Source organism: Camelus bactrianus, chromosome 3, assembly GCF_048773025.1.
Source record: "Camelus bactrianus isolate YW-2024 breed Bactrian camel chromosome 3, ASM4877302v1, whole genome shotgun sequence".
NCBI lineage: Eukaryota > Metazoa > Chordata > Mammalia > Artiodactyla > Camelidae > Camelus > Camelus bactrianus.
In genome coordinates, this window is record NC_133541.1 from 116,067,286 (window position 1) to 116,092,892 (window position 25,607).

Genomic DNA, 25,607 nt, shown 5'->3' on the forward strand with positions numbered 1-25,607 from the left:
GTTCTATCTTTCTCCCAACCCCTGGCAACCGCCGTTCCACTTTCTGTCCCTATGACTTTGACTACTCTAGGGAGATCATATAAGAAGAATCATATAGTATTTGTCCTTTGTTGATTGGCTTATTTCACTTAGCGTAATGAACATGCGTGTACTAATAGCACACTTGTTCGAATTCCTGCTTTCACTTCTTTTCGGTCTATATCTAGAAGTAGAATTGCTGATCATGTGGTATTTTTTTATGCTTAATTTTTTGTGGAATCGCCATACTACTTCCAGAGTTTGCACCACAACATGAGTATTTTAAACATCTTTTGAGTAGGTAATATACAGTACTGCTCAAAAATGGAATCACCTATAAAAATATTCAGCGAAAAGAATCTAACTTCCCTCCTTCCTCCTTAGATAACAACTTTTGTATCTGTGTACATATTCTTCAAGTTTCTTTTGATGCAAATATATTTTTATTTGCCCCTATTTTACACAAAAAGATAATTACAGCTCTGTTGCATTTTGAAGGTCTTGCCATCTCAAGACATAGAAATTTCCCTGTTTTTTGCAGCTGCATAATATTCCACTGTAGATGAATCCTAGTTTGTTTAACAGATCATACTGATGGATATTTATAGTTTACACTCTCTTTTATTATAATCAATACTGCAGTTAATAAGCATGTAGCACTGTCATTTTACACTTTTGTCTTATATCTGTGCAGCAAAATTCCCAGACATGAGTTTGCTGGATCAAAGTTTATACGCAGTTATAGTTTTATTGAAAAAGACAAATCACCAGGCTGTGGGTCCTACAGGCTGATATTACCTCCCACCAGTGAATGAAACTGACTGTTTTTCCATTGCTTTGGTGGCAATGGGCTACTTTAGCAACAAACCTAACATGTGACTGTCCCTACCCCTTTAAAATTGCAGGGGTCCCTCACTGCCCTATAAGATAATAACCATTGCAGGGTCCACAGGGTACCAACCTAGCCGGGAGAAGCATTTTCATTTTGCCCCTCACAGGAGCATACTTGAACAAAAGGTTTTAAAGATCACATTATCAACTCTCATTTATGATTTCTCATGCAATTCTAAAGGACAACATTATTTTCTCTGTTTTCAGACCCGTTTCTGCGCTGGTCATCATGTTTTCTTCACTTGCAAAGCCATGATGTAATTGGAAATGCCTGTTTATTTATTTTTCACTCTGCAAATTTCCTCCCTTGTACAGAAAGACTCCAATCAGAAATAAGAAATTAAATTTATATCTGATTTTCCACTTGGCCTTGGTGTCATGTAGGACATATGTAAATTATTAGATCATGCATGTAGTTTGTGAAGTGTTCTATAGTAATGATAATATATAATTTATATGAAAACTATTAATCAACCAGCCACTTGAATATTTTAATTTAAAAACCTCACTGAAACACAAAATTATCTCCAGGTTTAATACATTCATGGCTATATTATAACTAGTCTAGAAATATTCCAGGAGCATCTCTTTCTTTAGCAGTCACTTGTTTCCCTTACCCAGACTTTACAAAATCATTCTCCCACTGTCCATGTAGCATGAGGACAGATGGCTCAGTCATCATCAAATGCTCACCCCGTTATTTCATTGCTGTTCATTTAATGTCACATCAGTTTAAAGATGCAACTCCCCTCAGAAAAAAAGGCAGGTCTCAATCACATGCTGGTGTCATGGGGAATGTGAATTTTGGGTAAGGAGGAAGATAAAATGTCAACCAGAGCAAGCTAATTCTGGAGGACTGCCTGCCAGAGGAAGAGTGGCCAAAAGAGTTGACCCAGAATGACCTGCTCCACCATTCTGTGTTAGGACCAACTGGATTAAAATCACTGGATATTTTGGGAAACCCTCTCTGCTGTCATTTGAGATGTTTAGTGTATAAGGGCAAGGAGCAGCCTTTTAAATATGGAAAAGAATACATACTTCTTTTGTGACTAATATTCAATGTATTTATAGTTGCAGATGTTAAAGTCAAGGTCTTCTCAAGAGTTTTAATTCAACTTACAAATATTGTTTTCCTTACAAAGCTAGAAATTTTTGAAACAACAGGAACAACTCCTTTCACTGGTTCTTTTGTGAATTAAGGTTACCAAAAGACATCATCCTAAATCTCTAAGCCACTGGTGACAGATTCTCAGACACTTCCAACGACAATTACAGACTTTATCTGAACCTCTCATTTCATGGTGAGGTGAAGGACAAGGCACAGACTGGTTCTCATATCTGGAATCTTGAGCTGGTGCCTGAATGTTCTCTATTGCTGCTGTAGGCTCCCTGCTTTAATCACTGACCCATAGCACTTAGAAACTCCAGGTTTGTTGTTTATTTGCAATTTTCTGAGTGAACCTATGTGTTCATTTATTTGTCCTTAAAATACCCACCTTGTGTTAAAAGAAAAAACAAAAAACTCCTACTGTGTTCCTCTTTGCCTGGGAGTCCTCTAAGACATAAGATCCAGTGTCCTCCATTAATTTTTCTATCCACTTGCAAACAAAACCATGAAGTGGTGTGGATGCAGTCATCAGGTTTCAGAGCTAAGGAGGTAGAGCTCCTTAGCCTCCAAGCCCCTCGTCTGCCCTCTGTCCTTGAATCCACCAAGTTTACTCTGACTTCAGAGCCTTTGGACTCTGCTTCCTCTCCCCAAGGCCTCTCCCCCCAAGATCTTTGGAATGCTGGTCTTTCTCATCTTCCTGACTCAGCTCTTTGCCACATCTTCTGATGCACCTTTCCTCTGCCTGCCACTCTATCAGCTCACCTTCATTAACTTTCTCATAGTGCTTGTCACTCTCTGAGATTATTTTTCTGTTTATTTGTTTGTTATTTAATTACCTATCAGAAGGTAAACATTGAAGACTCCGGGGACCTGACCTGCTTTTTCACTGCAATGTAAATGGATGAATGAATGAAGTTTCCTTTGAATAGTGACTCACTATAGGTTTGTTGCAAAGATACAAAAGGGTCAATGTATGTCCAGCACCTGGAACAGTTTCTAGTCCGTGGTAAGGACCCAATTCATGGGATTTGTAGCTCTTTGTATTATTTCCTAACTCTGAAGGTTTACGGAGTAACAGAACAACCAGAGGGAAGGGGAAATGACCAACAGAGTGACCACAGAAGGACAGGCCATGAGATCTATGAGGACTATTAAGAAAAGAGTGAGTGGAGTGGGAAGTAGTAGAGGCAGAGATAGAACAGGAATGGTGGAGGAGAGACAAGTGTTGAAGTTGAGTGATTAGTATTTGGGATTTTGTAATACCGTTCTATCTACTTTAAATTTTCTAATAAAAGTTTTAAAAATAAAGCAAAAAGTAATACAATTACTTTTGAGCGAGAGATACAGGTAAATCATTTGGAATAGTAATGATGTTGAGGTTTTTTTTTTTTTTTAAAGTAAAGATCTGGCAAAGCTACAATTAAACAGAACCCCTAGTGTAAGCTCATACCCTGTAAACTTTTTCCCTAGGGTAACTCAGAACTGGGGGAGCCCAGGGACCTTTGGCCCCATGCACTGCCCTAGCACCCAAGTTTGGCTCTTTTGTTTTACTCTTCACTAAACAAATAAACAAATAAACAAACAAAAGAACAAGCTCCCTGGTGCTTTCAGATTGTCGAGGCAATGCTGAAAGGACAAAGAGACCAATTTAAAGGGGCTCCCACTGACAAGAAGGTATAATTTAAGCATTAAAAAAGGAATAGTTTTAGCATTAATTGAAACAAGATGAATCTAGGAAAGCTGTAATGCCCTATTGACGAGTTAGCATTAAATGTAACTCAGAAGAAATATGACTCACATGAGACAGTTTCCTGTAGAGCTTCTTGCCCAGCCCAGCTAGTTCTTTGGGGTTGATTGTGTTGTTCTGGATTTGTTTACTGTCTCTCCAAGGAGGACAGATAACTCTCATGTTAGCCGAGGCACAGACCAAAATCCACCTGGAGAAGAGTGATAGGACTGAGTGATGGTCCTGGCCTCCCAGAGTCCTGGGGCCAACCAAGGAGGTCAGCTCGGAGAGGGCAGTCCAGAGCCCAGGATGGGGGGAATGTACTGATCATCTCACATCAGTCAGTAAAACATGAGGACAAAAAAGAAATTGGGTCAGCAGGGGAAACTCTGGGTAAATTCTTTCAAGCGGGGTCCAAAATCCTTCATGGCTCAGTCCTCTAGGGCTCTAAGTTCCATGGCTGGGCCCTGGCCTTCTTGGTTGGATTTATATCTGTAAATTCTGATAAGGTATACAAACAAGTATAAAAGACCGATGATAAAGAGATGAGCATGATATTGATTATTTTGTGTGTAAGTTATGCCAATGCACGTGGCCTAACAACTTTTGCCATCACTGGACTATTTTTGGTTATGCTTTGTCTGCATTTAAAACGTGTGAAACTGTCAAGAGAATTTCACTTACCACGTTAATATTTTATTTACTTGCCTTTCCAGCTTGACAGAGGTGCTGGGAAAGAAGCTGCTTCTCGAGTGTGTAAGTTGGCTGCCTGTCAGGTGTATGAAAGCGTGAACCCTGTCCTCCAGGTGTAGAAGAGTGCTGCACGGCAGAGGTCCACACCGTGTGCGTCTCTGCTGACACCTCTTCGGCCAGGAACTCTGGATTGAAGACTCCAAGCAGTGCTTGTTCTGTCTCATTCTCGCCGTTTGTCGCCTTTTAATCGGCTGGGATTGTAACTTCTGTGGAGGTAGGGTCTAATGACATAGACCACTTTTTCGCACTGTAGGCCTAGAGATCTGGAATATACTAGTTGAAGGGAACTGGTAATAGATCAGAAAAGACAGGAGCACAGATAAAACTGCAGTAAAACCTGCGTGCTTTTATGAGCAAACCTTCTGGCAATCAAAGACAGTAACAGGTACATCAACTAATTAGAACAATGTTCTGGGAGGAATGAAAAACCAAGGGAACACCGCTGTTTCCGCCCGGTTTCGAACCGGGGACCTTTCGCGTGTTAGGCGAACGTGATAACCACTACACTACGGAAACAGGCGGCGATGGGCTTTTCCTTAAGTCTTATACGCCTTGTAGTCCTGGTCATGGCCCAGCTACCCCGGCCTCACCTGTTAGATCAGAGCCCTTGGAACCATTTTGCCCCAGAATGTCGGTCGGCTCCAGATAACAATGTATGTCTCACTGCGGAAAGCAACCTGTTAGTGGGTTGCGAAAACAAGTCGAGCAATAAAAATAAAAATGTTAAAAAAGGAGTGAATAAAAGCAGCAGGCCTTGCAGAAGAGAAGGTAAGATGTGGCTTGACATTGGATGACCTTCATTAACTCTCTTCTAGGGAGACAGCTGAAGGGTTTAAATTTTCACATAATTTGTGCTCCATTGACAGGATTGACCTAAAGGATTCAAAAACGCGAAGTGCATTCAAACTACAGGAGATTCGAATATATTTGCGTCAAAATATAAATTAAAGCAAATATGAACAAGCAAAAGTAAAATTAATTTTACATATGCTTTCAAAATAATTATGTATTTCTTATAAATTATACAAAATTATTAACAATAAATGAGAGATTGACATTAATTGATTTGAATATCAAATTTTAAGTCGATGTTATTTAAATAAAGCTGAAATTTTTTGTTAAATTTTGAAAACGTAATGGAATCTTTTAAGTATTTTATAAAAATAAAACTCATTAATCCTAGCATTCAATGTCCAGAATTGGGTTGAGGTTTAACGTTGTATGTAGACCAACATGTATGCAAATTAATAGTACCCATGATTTAATATTGCAAAGCGCTTTTCCATCGCCGACGTTGGTTCCCAAAGACTTAGGCAGCCAGGAATTGGAGCGGAGGCTGAGTCCTACTGAATAGGGATCCTTAATATGCCTGTGACTCTAAAAACCCCGCTCCACCGGAGCACAGGGCCGGAGGCCCTGCTGTCCGAGTCTAGTTCAAGGTCACCGGGGGCCTGTAGGTGGCCCAGTCCATGCACGCTTTACCATTTTCCCTTATTCTACTACAATTTGATTTTACTCATCTGTCCCCTCTTTGTTGCGCATCTTGACTCCCTTGGATTCAATGGAAGCCTCACTGCTGGCTTTCCTCCTATACCGACTCCTCCTCCATGTACCCAGGTCCATCTCTCCGACGGTCAGATTCCAGCTCTCAGCTTGAGCCACCCTCTACCCTCGCATCTGACTCCAGCTATGACTGTTCTCCACAAGTATCAAATCCGCGTATCTTGGATATGTCCTTTTAGATGTCCCACAACCTATTCAAGACTGAAATCACTACTCCTCTCTCCTCTCTCCCCCCCTCCACTCCCAAACTTCAGTCTCTGATCTTGGCTATTAAACCACGTAAAGCAAAAATCCGGAGAGCCCTCTCCTGTCCAGGACACAAGCCACGCATCCAGCCTTCTCCAGCCCCCCGCGCCGGCCGCTTCCTGTTTGGACCTTGGCTGTGTCCTTCCAGCCCCTCTCCCTGATGCAGCCTCACTCCCCTCACAACTCCTGCTCATCATTCCTGAAAGAATCCCTCTAGAACATAAATCAGAGCAAGTCCTTCTGCCTCTGCGGCCTTTATCACCGCTCGAAAAAAGACCAAAGATCTTACTACGCGTTTGCTTAAGGTTTGAACTGGTGAAAGCCAAGAGCAACGTAGGTCACGCTGCTTACTAGGAGGGGATTCCAAATCAGACCTGGCCAGAGGGGCGGGGGTGGAAAGGGTGGAGAGGAGAGACAAGCGGGAATTGCAGCAAAAGGTCAGGCGGGCGTGTCCTTGGTTTGTTGGGAGACAGAAAAGAGAAAGCTGTCCACTTTGGCTGTCTCAGTGAAAAAGCCTGGATCTCTTAAGAATGTTTTCCAGTCCCAGTGAAGGTGGTAAAAACGACCTTGAAACCACTTTGCAAACGAATCCACAAGCTTTTGTGTAAGACAAAACGCCAAAGTTCAAACTCTTCGAACACCAGCCTGTTTAGACTCCTACGTTCCAAGCAAAGACCACAGTAACAGTGACTCCCCAGGGACGCGTTTTACAAACTCTGCCCAATTCCTGTCCAGACTGCCCTCAGAGGGTGTAGTGCTAAACCCTCCCTAACTTCGCCCTTCCATACACTTCCGAAACTGAAGGCGATGCTATCCTTCGCTAAGCAAGTTTAATAAACCGGCTTTGTGTGATCAACAGACTTCTCTTGTGATCTGGTATGTCATGTGGGGAGACTTCTAAGGACGGAAAATGGAAAATGGGCTGAATTTGCAGGACTGAGAAACAGTAAATACAAAGAAATGAATTCAAATGAAGTTAAGGGAGAATTTCGTGACAAGACCGGTAAACGGAGGATATTCATGTGAGGGTGTTTTCCCCCAAAAGGACATTTTTACATTCATTTATGTGTGGGCGGGATGTGGAGGCTGGGATGTGTGGGGTAACATTCCACAAAAGATCGACTCTTAATACCGAGCTTAAAGAGAATATACTTAACATGAGGGTCTCCAATTACAGAGTACTTCTTTCTTTACCAGATATCGAAACCGAGAGTCAGCGGTGAGAGCGCGGAATAGTAACCTCAAATTACCTCATAAGGTGGTCGCCAATCAGGTGGCCCTGGAGTCCCACCGCAGGTTCCGGAGGCCACTCCATGCCCTCCCCCCCAGGGTAGCTTACCAGGGACACCTGGGCGGGTCGTCTCGCAAGTAGAGGGTGACTAATAGACATTGGACATTGGTAGGCAAATTTCAGCAAGCGAAATGGTGGCCTGAGGTGCCTTTACAACGAGTTCTTGATCTTCATTTCCAAAAGGAAGACAACGCCCAACGTGGGGCTCGAACCCACGACCCTGAGATTAAGAGTCTCATGCTCTACCGACTGAGCTAGCCGGGCAGTTGCTGGGAAATTGGTCTCCGTCTCAGGGGACCAAGACCCACAAGCAAGGATATATATATATATATATATATATATATATATATATATATATATATATATATATATATATATGTGTGTGTGTGTGTGTATATATATATATATATGTGTGTGTGTATATATATGTGTATATATATATATACACACACACACACACTTTGAGAAGCAACTGCACAAGCATTTTGGAGGGCCTACTGTGCGCCTGGCTCTGTCCCAGTGATTAGACTCGAGGGATCTGACATAGGAGAGAGGTGGCCGTGCGGGCTTCCGAGGGGAAGAGCAAAAAGACTAGCTGAGGTGCTAGACTTCAATTTACATCACAAGACTTAATGGAGAGTGTGGTCTACTGCGGTGCTCCCTCGTTACCTGACACAGAGATGGACATATACCATTTCTTTCACTGCTTCTGACAGCTTCCACTACCCCGAAAGCGGGACAAGCCGTGACTATAGAATTAAAAACTAAAACAAAACTTGTTTCCGCCCGGTTTCGAACCGGGGACCTTTCGCGTGTGAGGCGAACGTGATAACCACTACACTACGGAAACAACCTGTCTTTGGCAGACGCTGATAACTCCCTGAATCTAGGCACTGCCGAGAATTGCAGCGGACAAGGAATTTACTGCGGCCGGCTGAGCTGCATTTAGGTCTTATGATTGTACTTCTTGCCACAGCAGGGCTCGCAGCTCCTGGCACGGCCTAGTATAATTCACCCACGAGGATCCGTAGTTTTGGACCGTTCAGACCACCCCTTAAGAAGCACGCGTACATCTGAAGTTTCCCCAGGGGACGGGAGGCGCTTCGAGAGCAAGGTAAATTCTGCGTACAGAGTCTAACACTCACTGGGGAGTCTGTACATGAGTAACGGTCCTGTAACTTCCCCCGCAGTTTTTTTTTTTTTAATTAAGCGAGAATTTTTGCTTAAAGCATCAAGCATTATTTCTATTGCACAAATAATCCATTTGGCAGGGACGCTCTGGGTACTACAGCAGCATCTTTACTAATACTAGTATCAATCTATATCCCGGATAGGATTCTCTCAAATAAGATCAATTCTTCAAACTAATTGAGTCCTTGCTCTTAGATTGCGACTCCATGAAGACAGACTTCGAGGTATTTTGGACGTGGAGCACGCGTGGTGCACAGCGAACAAAGTGCTGAATGAATTGATAACACCCGTTTTTTTCCTTTTTTCTTTTTCTTTTTTTTTTTTTCTTTAAGGCAATATATTGACTTGGTTCAAATTCAAGACACATAATGACATACACGGAAAAGTGTCCTTCGTATCCCTTACTTCCCAGAGACTCTGCTATTAGTACACTTCCATAGATAGACGACGATAACAATGGGTAGCTAAACCTTATATCTCACTATGTGTTAAGTAACATTCTAATCGTTTTGCATGACATTAACCCTAATGTCACTAAACCCTCTGATACAGGAACTATTGCCCTCATTTTAAACACGGAACTATAAAGCTATCAAATACTTTTAACATCCTATCCCCACCCTCTTTTTTACAGATATTCTCTACGGTGTTCAGCACTTTGCTTTTTTCACTTCAGAATACATTTCGAATTTTCACTTTAGAATACATTTTGAAGAGGATTCCCTTTTTACATCTAAAGTGTTCCACTACGCACGAAATGATTTGCTACCATTCCTTTACTGGACAGTTAGTGAAGCTCACCTAAAGGATGCTATAGTCACTGACAGCAGTTTCTAATACGGATGTGGAAATGCCATCTACTATGGGAAGGAGCAGGGGGTGTCTTCAGTCCCACCACCACCGCACTTCTACAGGCCCCGCCCCCTAGGCTGTCCGGGAGCGACGCTCGGAGTCCTCAAACAACAAAGTCCTCCGCCTAGAAGGGCCGGAAGTACTTCAGGGCGCTCACCGACACCCGCCTCTCCGCTTCCGGAACCGGCGGTGGGGAGTCCCTGCTGCAGTTCTCCGTGTCCGTTCGGTAGGATGGCTCTGGGCCGATGCGGTCATAGTACCGAAGGCGGACGGGCGCCAAGCCCTACCACTGTCCCCCGAAATTTACCCCCAGTGGCGGGCGATGGGGGAGGCCTGGCCTTCTGTTTCGTCTGCATTCCCAGATCCCTCACATCACAGAGACTTGGGCCTCTATCCTTCTAGCCTCTCGCCCTTTTCCCGAGTGTCTGCTAGAGCGTCCCCTCTCTGTTTCCTGTCGTCAAGGGGGCCAGGGCGGGGTTGGGGGGCAGAAAAAGGCGTAGCGCGACCGCGGAGGGAACTCGCGAGCTTGGGTAGCTCGTAGGCGCCGGAAGTGTTGGGAGGAAGGCCGGAAATTAAGGGGAGGAGCCAGGAAGTGAGGAGGGGCGGGGGTTTATGAGGAGGCCGAGGGAGCGCTGGGGCAGATTTGCACTCAGGGCCACCTGAGGGACTTGGCGGTAGCGCTTACCTCTGTCCCCACCCCTCGCAGGGACACGGTTATCGTGCGGGAGTAGGGAACTCTGTGGAGGGGTGGGTTGTCGGGAGGACATTTCTCTGGCTGCGCTTGAGGCAAGGTGTGGAGAGGCAGGGCTGGGGGTGGGGCTGGGTCGTCAGGGCGTCTAAGAGGGAAGACCCCCGCCCCCGCCCCCCACCGCCCATCTACACTGGCTGGCTGGACACTAAGATGGCTGCCGTTGCCATGGCACCCAACCCTGTGCAGACCCTTCAGGAGGAGGCGGTGTGCGCCATCTGCCTCGATTACTTCACGGACCCCGTGTCCATCGGCTGCGGGCACAACTTCTGCCGAGTGTGTGTAACCCAGTTGTGGGGAGGGGAGGATGAAGAGGACAGGGACGAGTTAGATCGGGAGGAAGAGGAGGAGGACGGAGAGGAGGAGGAAGTGGAGGCTGTGGGGGCTGGTGGGGGGTGGGACACCCCCATACGGGATGAAGACTATGAGGGCGACATGGAGGAGGAGGTCGAGGAGGAAGAGGAGGGTGTGTTCTGGACCAGTGGCATGGGCGGGTCCAACTGGGACAACATGGACTACGTATGGGAGGAGGAGGACGAGGAGGAAGACCTGGACTACTACTTGGAGGACATGGAGGAGGATCTGAGAGGGGAGGATGAGGAAGACGAGGAGGAAGTGCTAGAGGAGGACGAGGAAGAGGAGCTAGATCCCGTCACCCCACTGCCGCCGCCTCCAGCCCCTCGGAGGTGCTTCACCTGCCCCCAGTGCCGCAAGAGCTTTCCCAGGCGGAGCTTTCGCCCCAACCTGCAGCTGGCCAACATGGTCCAGGTGATTCGGCAGATGCACCCAACTCCTGGTCGAAGCAGCCGTGGAAACGAGCAGGGCATTTGTCCCAAACACCAAGAAGCCCTGAAGCTCTTCTGCGAGGTGGATGAAGAGGCCATCTGTGTGGTGTGCCGAGAATCCAGGAGCCACAAACAGCACAGCGTTGTGCCATTGGAGGAGGTGGTACAGGAGTACAAGGTGAGAGAAGTAGAAAGATGGGAGTTTAGTGGGGGTGGAGAGGAAGTCAGAGAATCTGGGAAAAGGAAACATGTCTTACCCCCTTAAAGTATCTCATACACTGCTGAGCTGATTCTCCTGACCTAAGCACTTACTGGCACTAAGATGGGTTAGAGTGAGACAAAGTAGACACAATGAAGAATAGGGAAGAGTGGCTTCCTCATAGGAAATCGGCAGAACTGGTGATGCCATATCACTGGGCTTTGTCTCCTGGGGAAAAGCTACCGCTGTTTTACACTTCCACTGTCTTAAGTATAGGAGTGCAAGTGACAAGCCCCTAGGGCTTTACCACCAGTCTCATTTAGCTCTGAATGACTCTTAAATCTGTCCCTAGAAATGGAAAAGAACTTGGGCCTCAAATAAGAAAGGAAGAACAGGAGTGTAGTATTGACTCAAATAGTATCAGACCCAAATGCTCTGCACTTATTTCCTAATAGGTTCCCCACCCACCCCGTGATATGGCTTGGTTCTCCTCTTGAGGAATTTTGTTGGATCTGCATCATTCTGGTGAAGTGGCCAGGACTTCTTACCTTTCCTGAGAATTTAGAAAAAAGAGAGAGGCTTTTAAGTCAGAAGACCTGCCTCTTGGTCTGTGAATGTCTTTGAACTTTAATTTACCCAGGATTAAAAGTTAATATTTACTGAACGCTTAGCATGTACCTCAGGCACCATATTAAGCACCTTTTGTGGACTATCTCATGTAAAACTCAGAACAGCCCTGTGAGTTTGATGTGGTTTCTGTTGCCATTGTACAGATTGGGAAATAGAATCAGACAGATTTAAGTAATACATACAGGGCCAGACGGCTACTAGTAAGTGATAGACTTGGCTATGCCCCCTCCCCCGGCTCAGGGCTGCTTCCCCTGGCCTATACTGTTAACAGCGTCACCACCATTTAGATGCCTCCTGTTTGTTTGACTTTTCGGACGTGTGACTTTTCTCCTTGGAGTCTGATTCTAGTTTAGTTAATATCTTGCCTCCTACTTCTGATCCTGACTCTTTTTGGACTTGGGTGAAGGAGATTTGTGTGTGAGACAGCCAGCAGAGAGAACATTATTTAGTGAAGGCCCAGTTGGGTTTGAAGCAGTGGGACAAGGAAGAGAGGGTAGCTTCTTCTATGTAGTCTGTACAGAGCTTTTTTGTTTTATGACTTGTGTTTTCACATCTTCTCCTGATTCCTCCAGTAACCTCATTTTGGTACTGTTGTCATTAACCCAATTTTAGAGTAAGGCGTCTAGAGTTTGTTAGCTACGAATGGTACATATAGCTAAGACAAACCTACCCTTCTTATGACAAGTAACTATTCCTTCCACAGAGTGATTGTCAAACCTGGCTGGTTGAATTATTAGTGGAGAGTCTCAGAGGTACAGTGGGCCCTACCATTGGAGATTCTGAACCAGTGACAGGGAGAATATCTTTAGAAAGCCCAGCCTACTGTAGGAATCACTGCACTGTAATACCATCTTCCTTTCAGGCCCTACATTATCAGGCGAGGTTGTGAGCTCCTTTTGTCCTTCCCTTTTTATCCCCTCAGTTTCTAGTTAACTGTACTCATCAAACGATGTGTAGTCACTTTGTTAACTGGATCCCAGGGTGGAATATCCATGGGCATCCCCCTTCTCCACTCTCCCCTTGCAGACTCTTCTGGAGAGCTTTCTGAAACTGGATTTAATTTGTGATAGCCATGTCTGTTGAATGCTAGCCCTGCAGAGCTTTGCAATTTGGAGAGGCCACATAGACACAAATAATCTGACATTAACTGATTAGCAAATGTAAATACATAAGTTTTATTATATGGAACTAATTTGAGTGATTCCCTTTCTCACTTACTTAGGGTATTTTACAGGCAGGTAGTTTCCTTTCCTATGTACACTAACCAGCACTAGCGTGGCAGTGTTGTTCTGTAGAAATATGTCTTTATTGAATAAGTAATAATGCACAAATGGTATACGAAGAAAGCTCCAAAAAAGTTGGAGATCCTTGAAAATTTCACTTAAATAGCCTATTTGGATTTGTGCGTATGAATTTTTTGTCAACAATTTCAGAAAAATACTAAATGGGAAATTTAAGCATCATAAATTCTGAATTAATAGAGTTGAAATTATTGACACTCCTGGAGAAAAGGAGAAAGTAATAGCGAAAGGCAAAGTTTTGTGTGGTTTGTGCTATTTTTATGTCATGGGTTGATTGTAATATTGCAATTTTTTCTTCACCCATTACCTTGTGCAAACAGCTGCCTTTTGTACTCCAGGTCAGTAACCTCTTTAGATGAAGGGTCATTATCAGGCTGTCGCTGGCAGCTTAGACCCAGGTGAGGAGTTCTAGATAACATTTAATACTGATCTTTTGCTACATGCCAGACACTGTGCCAAGCGTAGCATCCATGAAGTAGGTTCTGTTATTCCCAGTTCCCTTTTTCAGATGAGGAAACTGGAAGCACAGCTTGCAGCAGGTCACCTGGCTGCACTCAGGTTCAGATTGGCATCTAGGCTTCAGCTCTTCTACCCTTTCTTACCCCTCAAGGAAAAGGAGGGAGAGAGGCAGAAAACGTAGAAGACATAAAAAAAGGAAAGAGCCCCAAAGTCAGGCTTATCTGGTCTCACAACCCTTCAAAGAAAAAGACTCTCCTACGAATGATTGGAATACAGAGCTCAAGTGCATGTTTGCTGTGAGAGTGAAAACCTTAGGAGGAGAGCGTATTTGTTTTCCATTTAGCAACTAATTGCATGGGAGGGAAAGCCGATGGGCAGAGAAAAGCATTGACGTTAATATAAGTAAAGGGAGGTCCCTGCTCCCATGAGGCCCTGTGCTGGGGACAGCACACTTGTCAATGACGATAGCACCTGGGAAGGATTGCAGAGGTGTATTCTTGTTCCTTGGAACCACAGAGGAGGTTGGAGATGGGGTTCACTGGGGCCATGGTCAGGTAGATGGGTTTTAAAGGAAAATGCCTTGGGCCAAGTGGAGAAGGGCAGTCCCAGGCAGAGGGAACAGCACGGATAAAGTTACGGAATTATGCTCAGGAAAAGACACGGAGTTTTATATGACTAAAACTAAGTCTGTGTTGAAGGGGTAGGTGCAGGAGAGGAGGCTAGAAATGAGAGAGCAGTGAGAGCCTCATATTTTGCAGGTGGTGGAGAACCATTAAAGGATTTTTAGCACAGGTATAAAGTCATTGGAAAACTATTTAGAGATGAAAATTATGAGGAAGATTGCTAATTAGGAGGGGGGACACCATATGGGAAGACTGTGTGGTGAGTGGCTCAAGCCAGGTTCATTCTAGCTCTGAGTGTGCGGTTATGTAGTTGTCAGGATCCTACCTTTAGAGCGTGGATCTATATGCGTGCAGGCGGAGAGTTGGAGGCTTTTGTCATCTGAAGAGAAGGAAGGGGAGGAAGGGAGTGTGATGCTCATTTGATTTCTCTGGTGGGGCTCAGGCTTTGAGCCCCAACCCACTGCAGGGAGAAATGGCGGATGTGTGCAGGTGCCTCCCCCATCCCAGGTCTCTGATCTTCCTTTCTCCATCCCCCCAGGCCAAACTGCAGGGGCATGTGGAACCGCTGAGGAAGCACCTGGAGGCTGTGCAGAAGATGAAGGCCAAGGAGGAGAGGCGGGTGACAGAGCTGAAGGTGAGTAAATGTCCTTGACAGGGCTGACTGGCTCTGTGGTCAGAGCAGGGAAGGTGGGCTTCCCACTCTCACAAATGGCGACTGGACCCTCTGAAGAGGGGCAGTGGAGAAAGGTAGATACCTTCCCAGGGTTGTGAGGAGAGAGGGGCCTTTGAGGACCAAGAAACGTGTATTCCTAGGTTCCAAAATGGAGTGAAAATAGGCCTAGTTTACAGAGGTTGAGTGCCTGGCCCCCAAGGCTGCAGAGCAGGCTTACCACCCCAGACACCTAACCCCAGAGCCACTGCCCCATACCGCTGTGCCCACCACGCCAGACAGCACAGAGGGCAAGGCAAAATGCACACAGCAGCCATCAGAGAAGCCCGAGGCCCCAGGATAGATGGTGGGTGGTGGGCAGAGCAGCCCTGAGCATGAGAGGGGGCCAGGGTGTTTAATGGAGGGGAGGAATTAGTGAGTGTTAGCATTGCAGAGACCTGACGTCTTCTAGTCCAGTGTTTCTCAGCCTTTTTTCATTATTGCTCACCCCTCCCCAAGGAGTATTTTTAGGTATTTTCCCCTTCCCACCCCTTACCCCTGTCTCTTTTTGTAAGGCCAGCAGGCACTGGAATGGCCTGGCACTGAATTTCAGGGACCAAGCCAGGACACCCCTCCTGTCTGACCTTTTCCCCCATCACCCCAACCCCTGGCAGGGTGGCTGAACCTTGCCACTTCCCAGAGCCCATACTCATTCATCGCCACCTACACATTAGGGACTCTGTGGCTGGCAACTGCTAGGCACTGAATGGTGGAATTTGAGTCTGGGAGTCAGGGAGTTACCTTGCTTCTAGCCAGCTGCCTAAGTTGAGATTTTTGGGCTCCTGGAGTGCAGAGAAGGCATCAGGATCTGAGTACCTTTGGTACAGAGAGTGAAATTGACTGTTTCTTTCACCCACTTGGCCAGCCAGGACTTCCTCCCAACTCTGGCCTGTCACTCTTTTTCCTAAGAATGTCTCCAGCGCACCCACCATCCAAGATTGCCCAGCGCAGGCAAATGGGGTGGGAATGGGCAGAAGTTTTCTCTCATACATCGATGTTACTTACTTATCAATATCCTTGATTTTGCTTCTTGGTCCTTAAAGTATAAAATATTATCTGGCCGTTTACAGCAAAACTTTGCTGTCTCCTGATCTAGAAGGATTGAGTGACTTTTCCCAAGGTCATTAGTGGTATAGCCAGGCCCTAACTTCAGATCTTGATTCCTGAATTTTTTTATCCATTTCAAAAAATTCTTACCAAGTACCTACTCTGTGGTCGGCACTGTGCCAGGGTCTGAAGACCCTGTGGCAGCAGAGCTTACAGAGCAGTGGGGGACACAGGTATTAAAAGATACTCCAATGTAAACATAACATTTCAAGTTAAGAAAAGTGCCATGAGGAGATACAGTGATATTTATGGGGGGTGGTCCTGATTTCGATCTGGAGGAGAGAGAAGGCTTTTCTCAAGGGAACGTTTAAGCTTAGACCTGAAGATTGAGTCAAGTTAGGTAGCCAAGGTGGAGATAAATGTTGTAGGCAGAGGTGGGTGAGTTTGGGACCAGTGTGCTGGGAGCGAGGGAGTGGTGCCTGCTAACACCAGGAGATGGGGAAGGGGTTGGGACCTTTTCCGTACAGAATGTAGGGCTCCTTTCCCTTGGACTGAGGGGCCGCAGTTGTAAACTTGGAGGTTTATGTTTCTGTGTGTTGAGGTGGTATCCACCATCCCCTTTGCATCATCCCAGAGCCAGATGAAGTCAGAGCTGGCAGCTGTGGCCTCAGAATTTGGGCGGCTGACACGGTTTCTGGCCGAAGAGCAGGCAGGGCTAGAGCGGCGCCTCCGGGAGATGCACGAAGCCCAGCTCGGCCGCGCGGGAGCCGTGGCCGGCCGCCTCTCGGAGCAGGCCGCCCAGCTGAGCCGCCTGCTGGCTGAGGCCCAGGAGCGGAGCCAGCAGGGGGGCCTGCGGCTGCTCCAGGTGAGCAATGGCCCCTTCCCTGTCCACCCGTCAGAGCCCTGTGTCCGCTCTGTCGCGCGGTGCTTCCCAGACACCTGTCCAGAGCTGCCTCTCGTCTCATTGGGAGGAACCCACATTGGCGTAACCTGAAGACCAAAAGGTTTTTTGAGGCTGGAGACAGAGTTAATGCAGAGTGTGGTGTGTGTGATGATGATGCCCACTGAAGAGAAAGGAGATGCGGTTGCAGAAGGAGGGTTTTAAGTGAGTTGAGGGAAGAATTTTCAACAGTGACATCCTGAAAAAGGCGACCAAGTCATATTGTGAAAATTCTTCTACTGGGGTTGAAAATTCATTGGACTCACAGCAGGATGAGTTGAACTAGGCGTGCTGAGGCATAGGGGTGATTGAGATGGATGCATGTTTATGGAGGGCCTTGAGTGTGCTTTTTCTCACTCCCTGTTCAAGTTACAGTCCTTTCTCTGGCTGGAATCAGATGGGGAGAAGGGAGCCGTCCCTGTGCAGCTGACTCTCTCTTTGTCTCTTTCTCCCTCTCCCTCTTTTTGTTTCTGTTATTCCCAGGACATCAAGGAGACTTTCAATAGGTGTGTTCCCACCCTTTATCCTTTGTGACCCAGTGGCATCTGGTTCCCCATCCCTGCCTCTCTTGGATATCCCACTCCTCTCCTTCCTTCCCCAGGACCCGAGTTTCTGCCTCCTGGACCCTCCTCCCCTTCCCCTCAGTTTCTGCTCTTCCCTCTGGGAATATCATGGTCCCACCCCCTGCCCGGTCCCCTTCCTCCAGGTGTGAAGAAGTACAGCTGCAGCCCCCAGAGGTCTGGTCACCTGACCCATGTCAACCCCATAGCCATGACTTCCTGACAGACGCCATCGTGAGGAAAATGAGCCGGATGTTCTGTCAGGCTGCCCGAGGTAGGGAGGTCACCTGTTCGGCCTTCCTTTGCCTTTCCCTTCACAGGCCCGAGATTGGGTTCTGAGGGAAGCTGGGCCCTGGGAGAGAGTGGGTGCCGAAGTGGAGCACGATACAGGCAGGCCACCTGGGGCTTCAAGAGTAGCTCTTGTCCTAGCCCAGGTAGGTGTAGGGGTTGGGGGGTGGCAAGAAGGGCCAGGACCAGAGGGAAGATCTGTCTGGTGTCCTAGGAACAAGAGTGGGGAAGGAGGTGGAGCTCATGGGAACTTGAGCCCGACTCTAGGTTGAGGTGGGGAGCTGAGGACAGATGGACGGTGGGGAGGGAGAGAGGCGAAGGGGAGGGCGGCAGGAAAGGCCAGACCTCGGAGTTAGCTGCTGATGGGGAGCAGTCGTTCCATCCCTGGTATATTTGTCCTCCCTCCTCCCAAGTGGACCTGACGCTGGACCCCGACACGGCTCACCCGGCCCTGATGCTGTCACCCGACCGCCGCGGGGTCCGCCTGGCAGAGCGGCGGCAGGAGGTTGCTGACCATTCCAAGCGCTTCTCGGCCGACTGCTGTGTACTGGGGGCCCAGGGCTTCCGCTCTGGCCGGCACTACTGGGAGGTAGAGGTGGGTGGGCGGCGGGGCTGGGCGGTGGGCGCTGCCCGTGAATCGACCCATCATAAGGAGAAGGTGGGCTCTGGGGGGTCTTCTGTGGGCAGTGGGGATGCCAGCTCCTCCTCGCGCCATCACCATCGCCGCCGCCGGCTCCACCTGCCTCAGCAGCCCCTGCTCCAGCGGGAAGTGTGGTGTGTGGGCACCAACGGCAAACGCTACCAGGCACAGAGCTCAACGGAGCAGACACTGCTGAGCCCGAGTGAGAAACCACGGCGATTCGGCGTGTACCTGGACTATGAGGCCGGGCGCCTGGGCTTCTACAATGCAGAGACTCTGGCTCACGTGCACACCTTTTCGGCTGCCTTCCTGGGCGAGCGTGTCTTCCCCTTCTTCCGGGTGCTCTCCAAGGGCACCCGCATCAAGCTCTGCCCTTGATCAGCCTGCCACCCGCAGGGGCCCCTCTGGTCAACACTAGGGGGGCGGGTGGTGGTGGAGGGTGGCCCGTTAAGTTTGGGGGCTCAAAGGCCCCTCCCACTATTTGTCACCGCATTGCTTCCTGCTCCTCCTTGACCCCAGGCCCCTGCTTCTCCCTCCAGGAGCATAAAGAACTCTCCTGGCCTCCAGCTCAGCCTTCTCTCACCTACTCTGTCCAGCAGGTCTGCATGGCTCCCTGATGAGAACAGCTGCCTGGTCGTCCCTCCCTCTGTCCGCCCAGGGGTCTGAGTTTTTGAGTAGGGGATGAGGGGAGATTGTAATCTCATTTACTTAATTTCCCTTTCCCCACCCACCCCTGTTCAACTATTATGTCAATTCTGAGGATGGACGATTTGGGCAAGACTCAGAACAGTCCTCTTTCCAGTTCCATTTTCTGATGCACATCTTAGCTAAGGGATTTGGAAGCTTTCATAGGGAGGCAGGCTGGGAAAAGGGTAGAGCTGGGTAGTAAACAGTCTACTCTCCAGGGGAAGTAGGAAGGGTTCTACATTTTCCTTCCATTCCCAATTTCTACCTCCATAGACTGGCCAGAATTTAGCTTCAGTGAGAGATCTCAGATGGTCAACACAATTGAAACTACACATCACCCGATAAATTATTTTCTCCCTTTTTTTTCAGCACTTAATCTAGGAGCTGAAGCTCACCCCATCCCTACCCCTCAGGTCTTTTCACTGCCAGGCTCCTTTCCCTTTAGTTGAATGGAGTTCCTTTCGTCAAGTTTCCAGCCTCTCTTCATCTCTTTAGTTCCCTCCATTTGGTGAGCCTTGGAGGGGAGCCTGGGGACAGGGATTTGAAACCCTGGGAGGAGAGCCTTGGGCAGAATCTATTTTTCTAGTAACCCTTTGCCTTGTCACTTATCAGCTTTTGTCCTCTGCTTTGATGGCTGAGGTCAATTTATGCTCCTGGGGGAAAGGGAAGGGTTGTGTTGTGGAAATAAAAAGTCTATTTGCTGCTTTTGTGGACTCCATTCCTTTAGATGAGTAAAGATTAATTTAGAAGCCATGTAACTTTTTCCATAGCAAGTCTGTCCCTCCTGTTTAAATGAGATGCCACAGAATGGGGGGCTGATTGCCTTCCCTATCAGGCATGATTCTGTTTCCGCAGATTGGGGTATAAACTGCTACCCCCCAATTTGAATACCCTACCCAGTTTCTTATGGGCAGGCCCTTCTGAGGATCTACTTGAAGATCATTTGTCACTTTTCTACCTCCACAGCCATGGCCCTCAAGCCCAGGAGTTTTAGGCACCCTGTATTTCCAGTCTTTGTGTCAGTGAATCTAGTTGAAGCCACAGAAGCTGAAGTCAGAGGTCTCATGCCACTCATTATGAGTTAGAGAGTATGTATAGGCAGCCCTCTATGCTGCACGTGTCATTTATCTGCTACTTAAAGCCATCTGACTGTGTTTATGAACACCTCCAAACTATACTAGTGCAAGAATTTAAAATCTTCAATTACAGAAGGAGTACAAAGGATTTACTAAGCAACAGCTATTCTGGTGAGAGTTGCCCTACCTTCAAGAATTAAAGCCAATAAAATCATGAACTCCATTTTAGCCAGAGTCCCAGTTTGATGTACACTGCACTAACCTGATGAGTTCCAGGAAGTTTTCTGAATAGGCTTTTTTTTTGCTTATCAGAGGAAAGACACTTTATAAAAGTCAGGAAACCAGTTTATTTTTAAAGCTCTGCCATGTTTCTAGCGGGTGCCGATGGTCACCTGCCACACTCGCACCAGGTTGTCCGTGTAGCCAGCAAACAGAGTCTGCAGGGGAAAGATAACAGCCATAGGTCAGAGCCATGAATTCTGCAGACCCACTAGAGCAACAAAGATGGCCCTTTTAAGAGCTCCACTCTTATTACTACCAGTCATGGGTGGTGGTTATGTATTGCTAGAGAAAGCAACAGCTGGTAGTAAGGATTCATGCATTTGGGAACAGGTCAAGTTAATCAAAGTCTTCAATTAAGACAGGTTAACCACTGCCCCTCAGATCACAATCTTCCTACTGATGCATAAACATGTGATCTGTGTTCACTGACACAGCAAACCATGTCCTGGCAATCATTTTTATGTCCAGGACACTGGTTTTGTAACTGGCTGACGAGAGCAGAAAGGGTAGCTCAATCACCTGAGGACAGACCCACTTACCTGGCCGTCAGCAGACCAGGCCAGAGAGGTGCACTGGGGTGGCTCTGCCTTGCTGCTGGTGCTGATAACTTCTTGCTTTAGTTCATCTACAATGATCTTGCCCTCCAAGTCCTGATGAAGAGGTAAAACTAGGATTAAGTACACTCAGCTCTTTATGCCACTGACATTAAAAACAAACAAAAGAAGAACTCAAAAAAGCCCCTTTAATCTCTAACAGTGATTCTCAAGAAAGGATGATTTTTCGCTCCCTTGGGGACACATGGCAATGCCTAGAGCCATTTTTGGTCACTAAGAGTTTGCTACAGGTACCTTGCAGGGAGTAGAGGCCAGGGATGCTGTTAAACATCCTAAATTCCACAAGATGGCCGCATCCAACAACATTACCCAGACCAAATGTCAGTTGTGCTACAACTGGTCAGTAGACAGAGCTCTCCCACAAGTGCAAATCCCAATCCCAAGAAGTTTTAACTCATTCTTCTTGGGTATCTGCAGACAGCCTCATGGTTCAAGAGTTGTTCAGAAGTTCAAATCCCAGCCATGAGTCAAATGATGTATCGGGAAATCACCACAGTGCCTGGGCTTGCAGAGGACAGCCAGGCACCCGGCCCCGGCTGCAGCCCGCACTCACCCAGATCTTGATGCTAGGGCCCGTGGCAGCACAGAGCCAGTAGCGGTTGGGACTGAAGCACAGCGCGTTGATGATGTCCCCACCATCTAGTGTGTAAAGATGCTTGCCTTCATTGAGGTCCCACAACATGGCCTGGCCATCCTGGGCAGACAGGAAATGAAGAGTCAGGGCAATACAACTTCTTCCATGCGTTAATTCCATTTCAGGATTCTTTCTTAACCCTTAACTCCCCACCACAGTACCCTGACTTCCCCAAAGCCAATTTCTCAAGCATCAATATTTATCTCTGTATGCCTTCCCTTTAATACATGACACCACACCAACCCTATCAAGCATCTCTAACAACTTGAAAATGCATCACTACGTTAAGCTCCGAAAACACAGGATCCTAACCTCAACAACAGCTTCCAGAAATCAGCTTCACAGAAGACAACCTTTCTATTTTTTTAATTTTTATTTATTACATTTGTTTTTAATTGCTTTTTAAAGTTACTATTCTGTTTCTTAATGGTTTTTTATTGAGGGGGGATTAGGTTTATTATTATTTTTTTAATGGCAGTTCTGGGATTGAACCCAGGACCTTGTGCATGCTAAGCACGCGCTCTGCCACTGAGCTACACCCTCCTCCCAAACCTTTCTCTTTTAAAGAGCATGCCTCATCTATGTCATCTCCGGAAACATTTATTCTTGGGTTGCTATTCTGTTACCTTCAGTACTCTAAGATACTGTCCCCCATTGAGTAGGAGACCATGGACCTCTGATTACCTTGCCTCCAGAAGCACACAGGGATCCATCTGGAGAGACAGTCACGGTGTTCAGGTAGCCCGTGTGGCCGATGTGATTGGTCTTCAGCTTGCAGTTTGCCAAGTTCCACACCTAAGATTGCAGGTCATGGGTGAAGAGCTATGGATCCACCCACCAGGGTTAAGAGGGCTCAGGCCAAATAAAAAAGGCATGGCACCATGTAGAGGGCAGCCAATTCCTATTCCACCAGTAACAAAAACAGGTCAAAGAGTTTGTCTTGGACATTTAAGGGCAATGAGAATTAAAACCAGAGATAAATGCTTTCCATGCTGTCACCTTACAAGGGACTCTGGGCTACTTTAGACTAAGTATCAAAAATTAATGGCCTGTACTGAGAAAATAGCGAGGGGAAAGATCAAATGAGAGGCAGAGCTTTCAAAGCTGGACCTATGACCAACTGGGAGGCACTGGGCACACATTCTGGTTGGTAAGGGCCACACACCCTGGCTCCAGGCTCACCTTGACCAGCTTGTCCCAGCCACAGGAAACAATAATAGGATTGCTGCTGTTGGGTGAGAAGCGGACGCAAGACACCCACTCTGAGTGGCTCTCATCCTGCAGAGGATGGAAAGGAAATAAGAAATCATCTTGGCCTATGAAATGCTGGACCCCACCCCTCTCTTCAGTTACATGGGACGTATGTTCAAAGCCTGTATCCACACCCCTAGAACCCAAACCTTTTGAACTGATAGAATCCCCTTAGATTCCAGATGAGGCTTGAAATCACCATAAGGGCACTGCTGGGTGTGAGAAAATGTTCAACATGTGTTCCCTGCACGTGCCTTCACTTTACCTGGACAGTGTATTTGCACACACCCAGAGTATTCCATAGCTTGATGGTTTTATCTCGGGAGCCAGAGACAATCTGCCGGTTGTCAGAAGAGAAGGCCACACTCAGCACATCCTTGGTATGGCCTACAAATCGGCGCGTGGTGGTGCCCCTGAGAGGGAGGACTTGGTTACTTTCTAGACAGACTTCGCAAACATTCTTCCAGCCAGACTGTCTCCCTGGTCTGCTTCCTGTCCCACTGGACCTGCTTTAGTCACACAACCCTGGACATGGCTGTAACAGTAGGCCCTTGGCTGAAAATATGCCAGAGAATCCCTTCAGAATTGCAGGACATGTCCTCACTCCCACATGGGGATTGGCTGACAATGTCATCTGTCATCACCAGGATCCTCTGCTATGCCTGACCATCCAAGGACTGAGCTCTCCATATACATGTTCAAACTGTTGCCTACTCCTAAGTGCAGTATCTGATAAAACTGCTCAACCACACCACTCCTCAGCAATTCTGCATAACAAATTCAAAGCAACAAGGAGGGAGGCAATTATCTTCTCCAGGTATTGCCTGCCTTACAGTTCCCACAATGGACCCGACTGCCCCTGGGAAACCACCTCCCAATATTATCTACCTCATTTCTACCCAGCTCTCCCCCAATGCCCCAGAGTAGCTACTTGCGTTGTGAGATCCCAGAGGCGAAGGGTTCCGTCCCAGGAGCCTGAGAGGGCAAACTGGCCATCTGAGGAGATGACCACGTCACTCACAAAGTGGGAGTGACCCCGAAGAGCACGCTGTGGGATGCCGTAGTTGGTCTCATCTCTGGTCAGTTTCCACATAATGATGGTCTTGTCTAAGGGAGGTAAAACAGAAAAAGAAAAGTCCAGTAATAAACCCCGTGGCCCATTTGCTGATCTACTGGATAATCCAGGATGCCTCAAGGTGATTGGTGGGCTCACAAGACGAATCAAGGCCATTTAGAGGGTAGGGGGACTGCAAGCTATGAAAGCAATTAATAGCCCAAAGCCAAGAGCCTCACTATTCAAGAGTGAAGTAGAGCTAAGTGGTACCATGAGAATTTAACTCAGGTGCACAGAATTTTACCAGATTATGGACAGCCCTTTCAGAGATTCAGACCAATTCAAGCACCCATTTCAAATCTTTTCTGAGGTCTAATGCACGAACACAGCTGCCTGGGTCGGGGAAGACTAGCTGCGGGCCTCCAGAGACTACTGCTGAGGGCTGCAAGTGCTGGAATTAGAAAAGCCACTTTAGGTGCTACAGCATTGGATGCTTTCACTACTGTGTTTCACTCAACAAGATTTCCAATTAAATGCCAGACACGATCCTAGCTCCTGATGATTTTTAATACCATGGGCGCAAATGCAAGGCACAAGAAGCCTCCAAACGCAGTCAGGTGCAAAGAAAACAAGAAAACCGAGGGCAGAACGAGCAGGCCCGTGATGGCCGTGATACTGGAGTCACAGGGCTCCCTCAGAGTCCCTCAAGTTCCAACCCAGCAGAGGGTCGGGCGGCAGCTCAGAAACAGCCTCTGGATTTCAGCATGGACACTCAGATGGCATGTTGGGATCATCACCGCCCCGCCCGACTCGTAGGCTCCTGGGCACACAGCCGCTAATGCGGGGAGCTGGGCCAGAGATTAATAGGCCCCCAACCTTGCAACCCTCCTGGCAGCCACTGGGTGAAGCATGGGTCAATTCACACCCAAACCGAATTATCGCTCCCCATGGCCCAGCCATGCTACGCGCGCAACACCCCCCGCCCCAACCCTGCACCTCAGCCCATACCTCGAGAGGCGGACAGTATCATGTCCGGGAACTGGGGAGTGGTGGCGATCTGGGTCACCCAGCCGTTGTGGCCCTTGAGGGTGCCACGAAGGGTCATCTGTTCGGTCATGGCGGCGGCGGGTGCGGGTGTCGCCGCAGCGACGAGGATGGTGCTGGATAGCTCAGAGAGACGAGCACCACAACCGCTCCCGCCACGGCCCAGCCGAGAAAAAGAGAGAGAAACCCCACGCCGGAACCGGAAATACCCGCCCTCTAGAGCAAAATGGCGCACTCCCATCATTCCCTGCTGCCCATGATGGCGGTGTCATGTAGAGTACAGGGCGAGGTAAAATATGATCGCATAGTTCCCTTCGCCGCACAACATAATTTGGCAACGCTGTACGAATACATTCCGAAACCAACATGAGTGTTTAAAAAGGGCTCCTCAAACGTT

The 25,607-nt window shown here is 47.5% G+C and overlaps 2 protein-coding genes and 5 non-coding genes across 12 annotated transcripts; 1 reads left to right on the forward strand and 6 right to left on the reverse strand.

Annotated features, from left to right (window-relative positions):
- Positions 1-4,939: 4,939 nt before the first annotated feature.
- Positions 4,940-5,012, reverse strand: TRNAV-AAC (transfer RNA valine (anticodon AAC)). The gene has a single exon. It is a non-coding gene; the product is annotated as a tRNA-Val (tRNA).
- Positions 5,013-7,787: 2,775 nt separating this feature from the next.
- On the reverse strand, positions 7,788-7,860 carry TRNAK-CUU (transfer RNA lysine (anticodon CUU)). The gene has a single exon. It is a non-coding gene; the product is annotated as a tRNA-Lys (tRNA).
- A 513-nt stretch (positions 7,861-8,373) lies between these two features.
- Positions 8,374-8,446, reverse strand: TRNAV-CAC (transfer RNA valine (anticodon CAC)). The gene has a single exon. It is a non-coding gene; the product is annotated as a tRNA-Val (tRNA).
- A 117-nt stretch (positions 8,447-8,563) lies between these two features.
- TRIM41 (tripartite motif containing 41) lies at positions 8,564-19,960 on the forward strand. 6 transcript variants are annotated; one of them, XM_074361041.1, is made up of 8 exons: positions 8,564-8,710; positions 9,422-11,350; positions 14,923-15,018; positions 16,742-17,005; positions 17,564-17,586; positions 17,787-17,914; positions 18,342-18,523; positions 18,616-18,919. In XM_074361041.1, exons 2-8 carry the CDS (start codon positions 10,541-10,543, stop codon positions 18,772-18,774), a joined length of 1,662 nt encoding a protein of 553 aa, XP_074217142.1. In that variant the 5' UTR covers positions 8,564-8,710; positions 9,422-10,540; the 3' UTR covers positions 18,775-18,919. The 6 variants fall into 6 exon arrangements, with proteins under 6 accessions (XP_074217142.1, XP_074217141.1, XP_074217144.1 ...); XM_074361042.1 differs by having other exon boundaries at positions 8,565-8,710; positions 18,342-18,517; XM_074361040.1 differs by having other exon boundaries at positions 17,850-17,914; positions 18,342-19,960.
- A 694-nt stretch (positions 19,961-20,654) lies between these two features.
- On the reverse strand, positions 20,655-25,385 carry RACK1 (receptor for activated C kinase 1). The gene is made up of 8 exons (XM_010950285.3): positions 25,175-25,385; positions 24,048-24,219; positions 23,378-23,525; positions 23,044-23,139; positions 22,546-22,656; positions 21,781-21,921; positions 21,153-21,263; positions 20,655-20,768 (listed from the first exon to the last, which is right to left on the reverse strand). Exons 1-8 carry the CDS (start codon positions 25,281-25,283, stop codon positions 20,703-20,705), a joined length of 954 nt encoding a protein of 317 aa, XP_010948587.1. The 5' UTR covers positions 25,284-25,385; the 3' UTR covers positions 20,655-20,702.
- LOC123615448 (small nucleolar RNA SNORD96 family) lies at positions 23,685-23,763 on the reverse strand. The gene has a single exon (XR_006723035.1). It is a non-coding gene; the product is annotated as a small nucleolar RNA SNORD96 family (small nucleolar RNA).
- LOC123615449 (small nucleolar RNA SNORD95) lies at positions 24,902-24,969 on the reverse strand. Its single transcript, XR_006723036.1, has one exon. It is a non-coding gene; the product is annotated as a small nucleolar RNA SNORD95 (small nucleolar RNA).
- Positions 25,386-25,607: the final 222 nt, after the last annotated feature.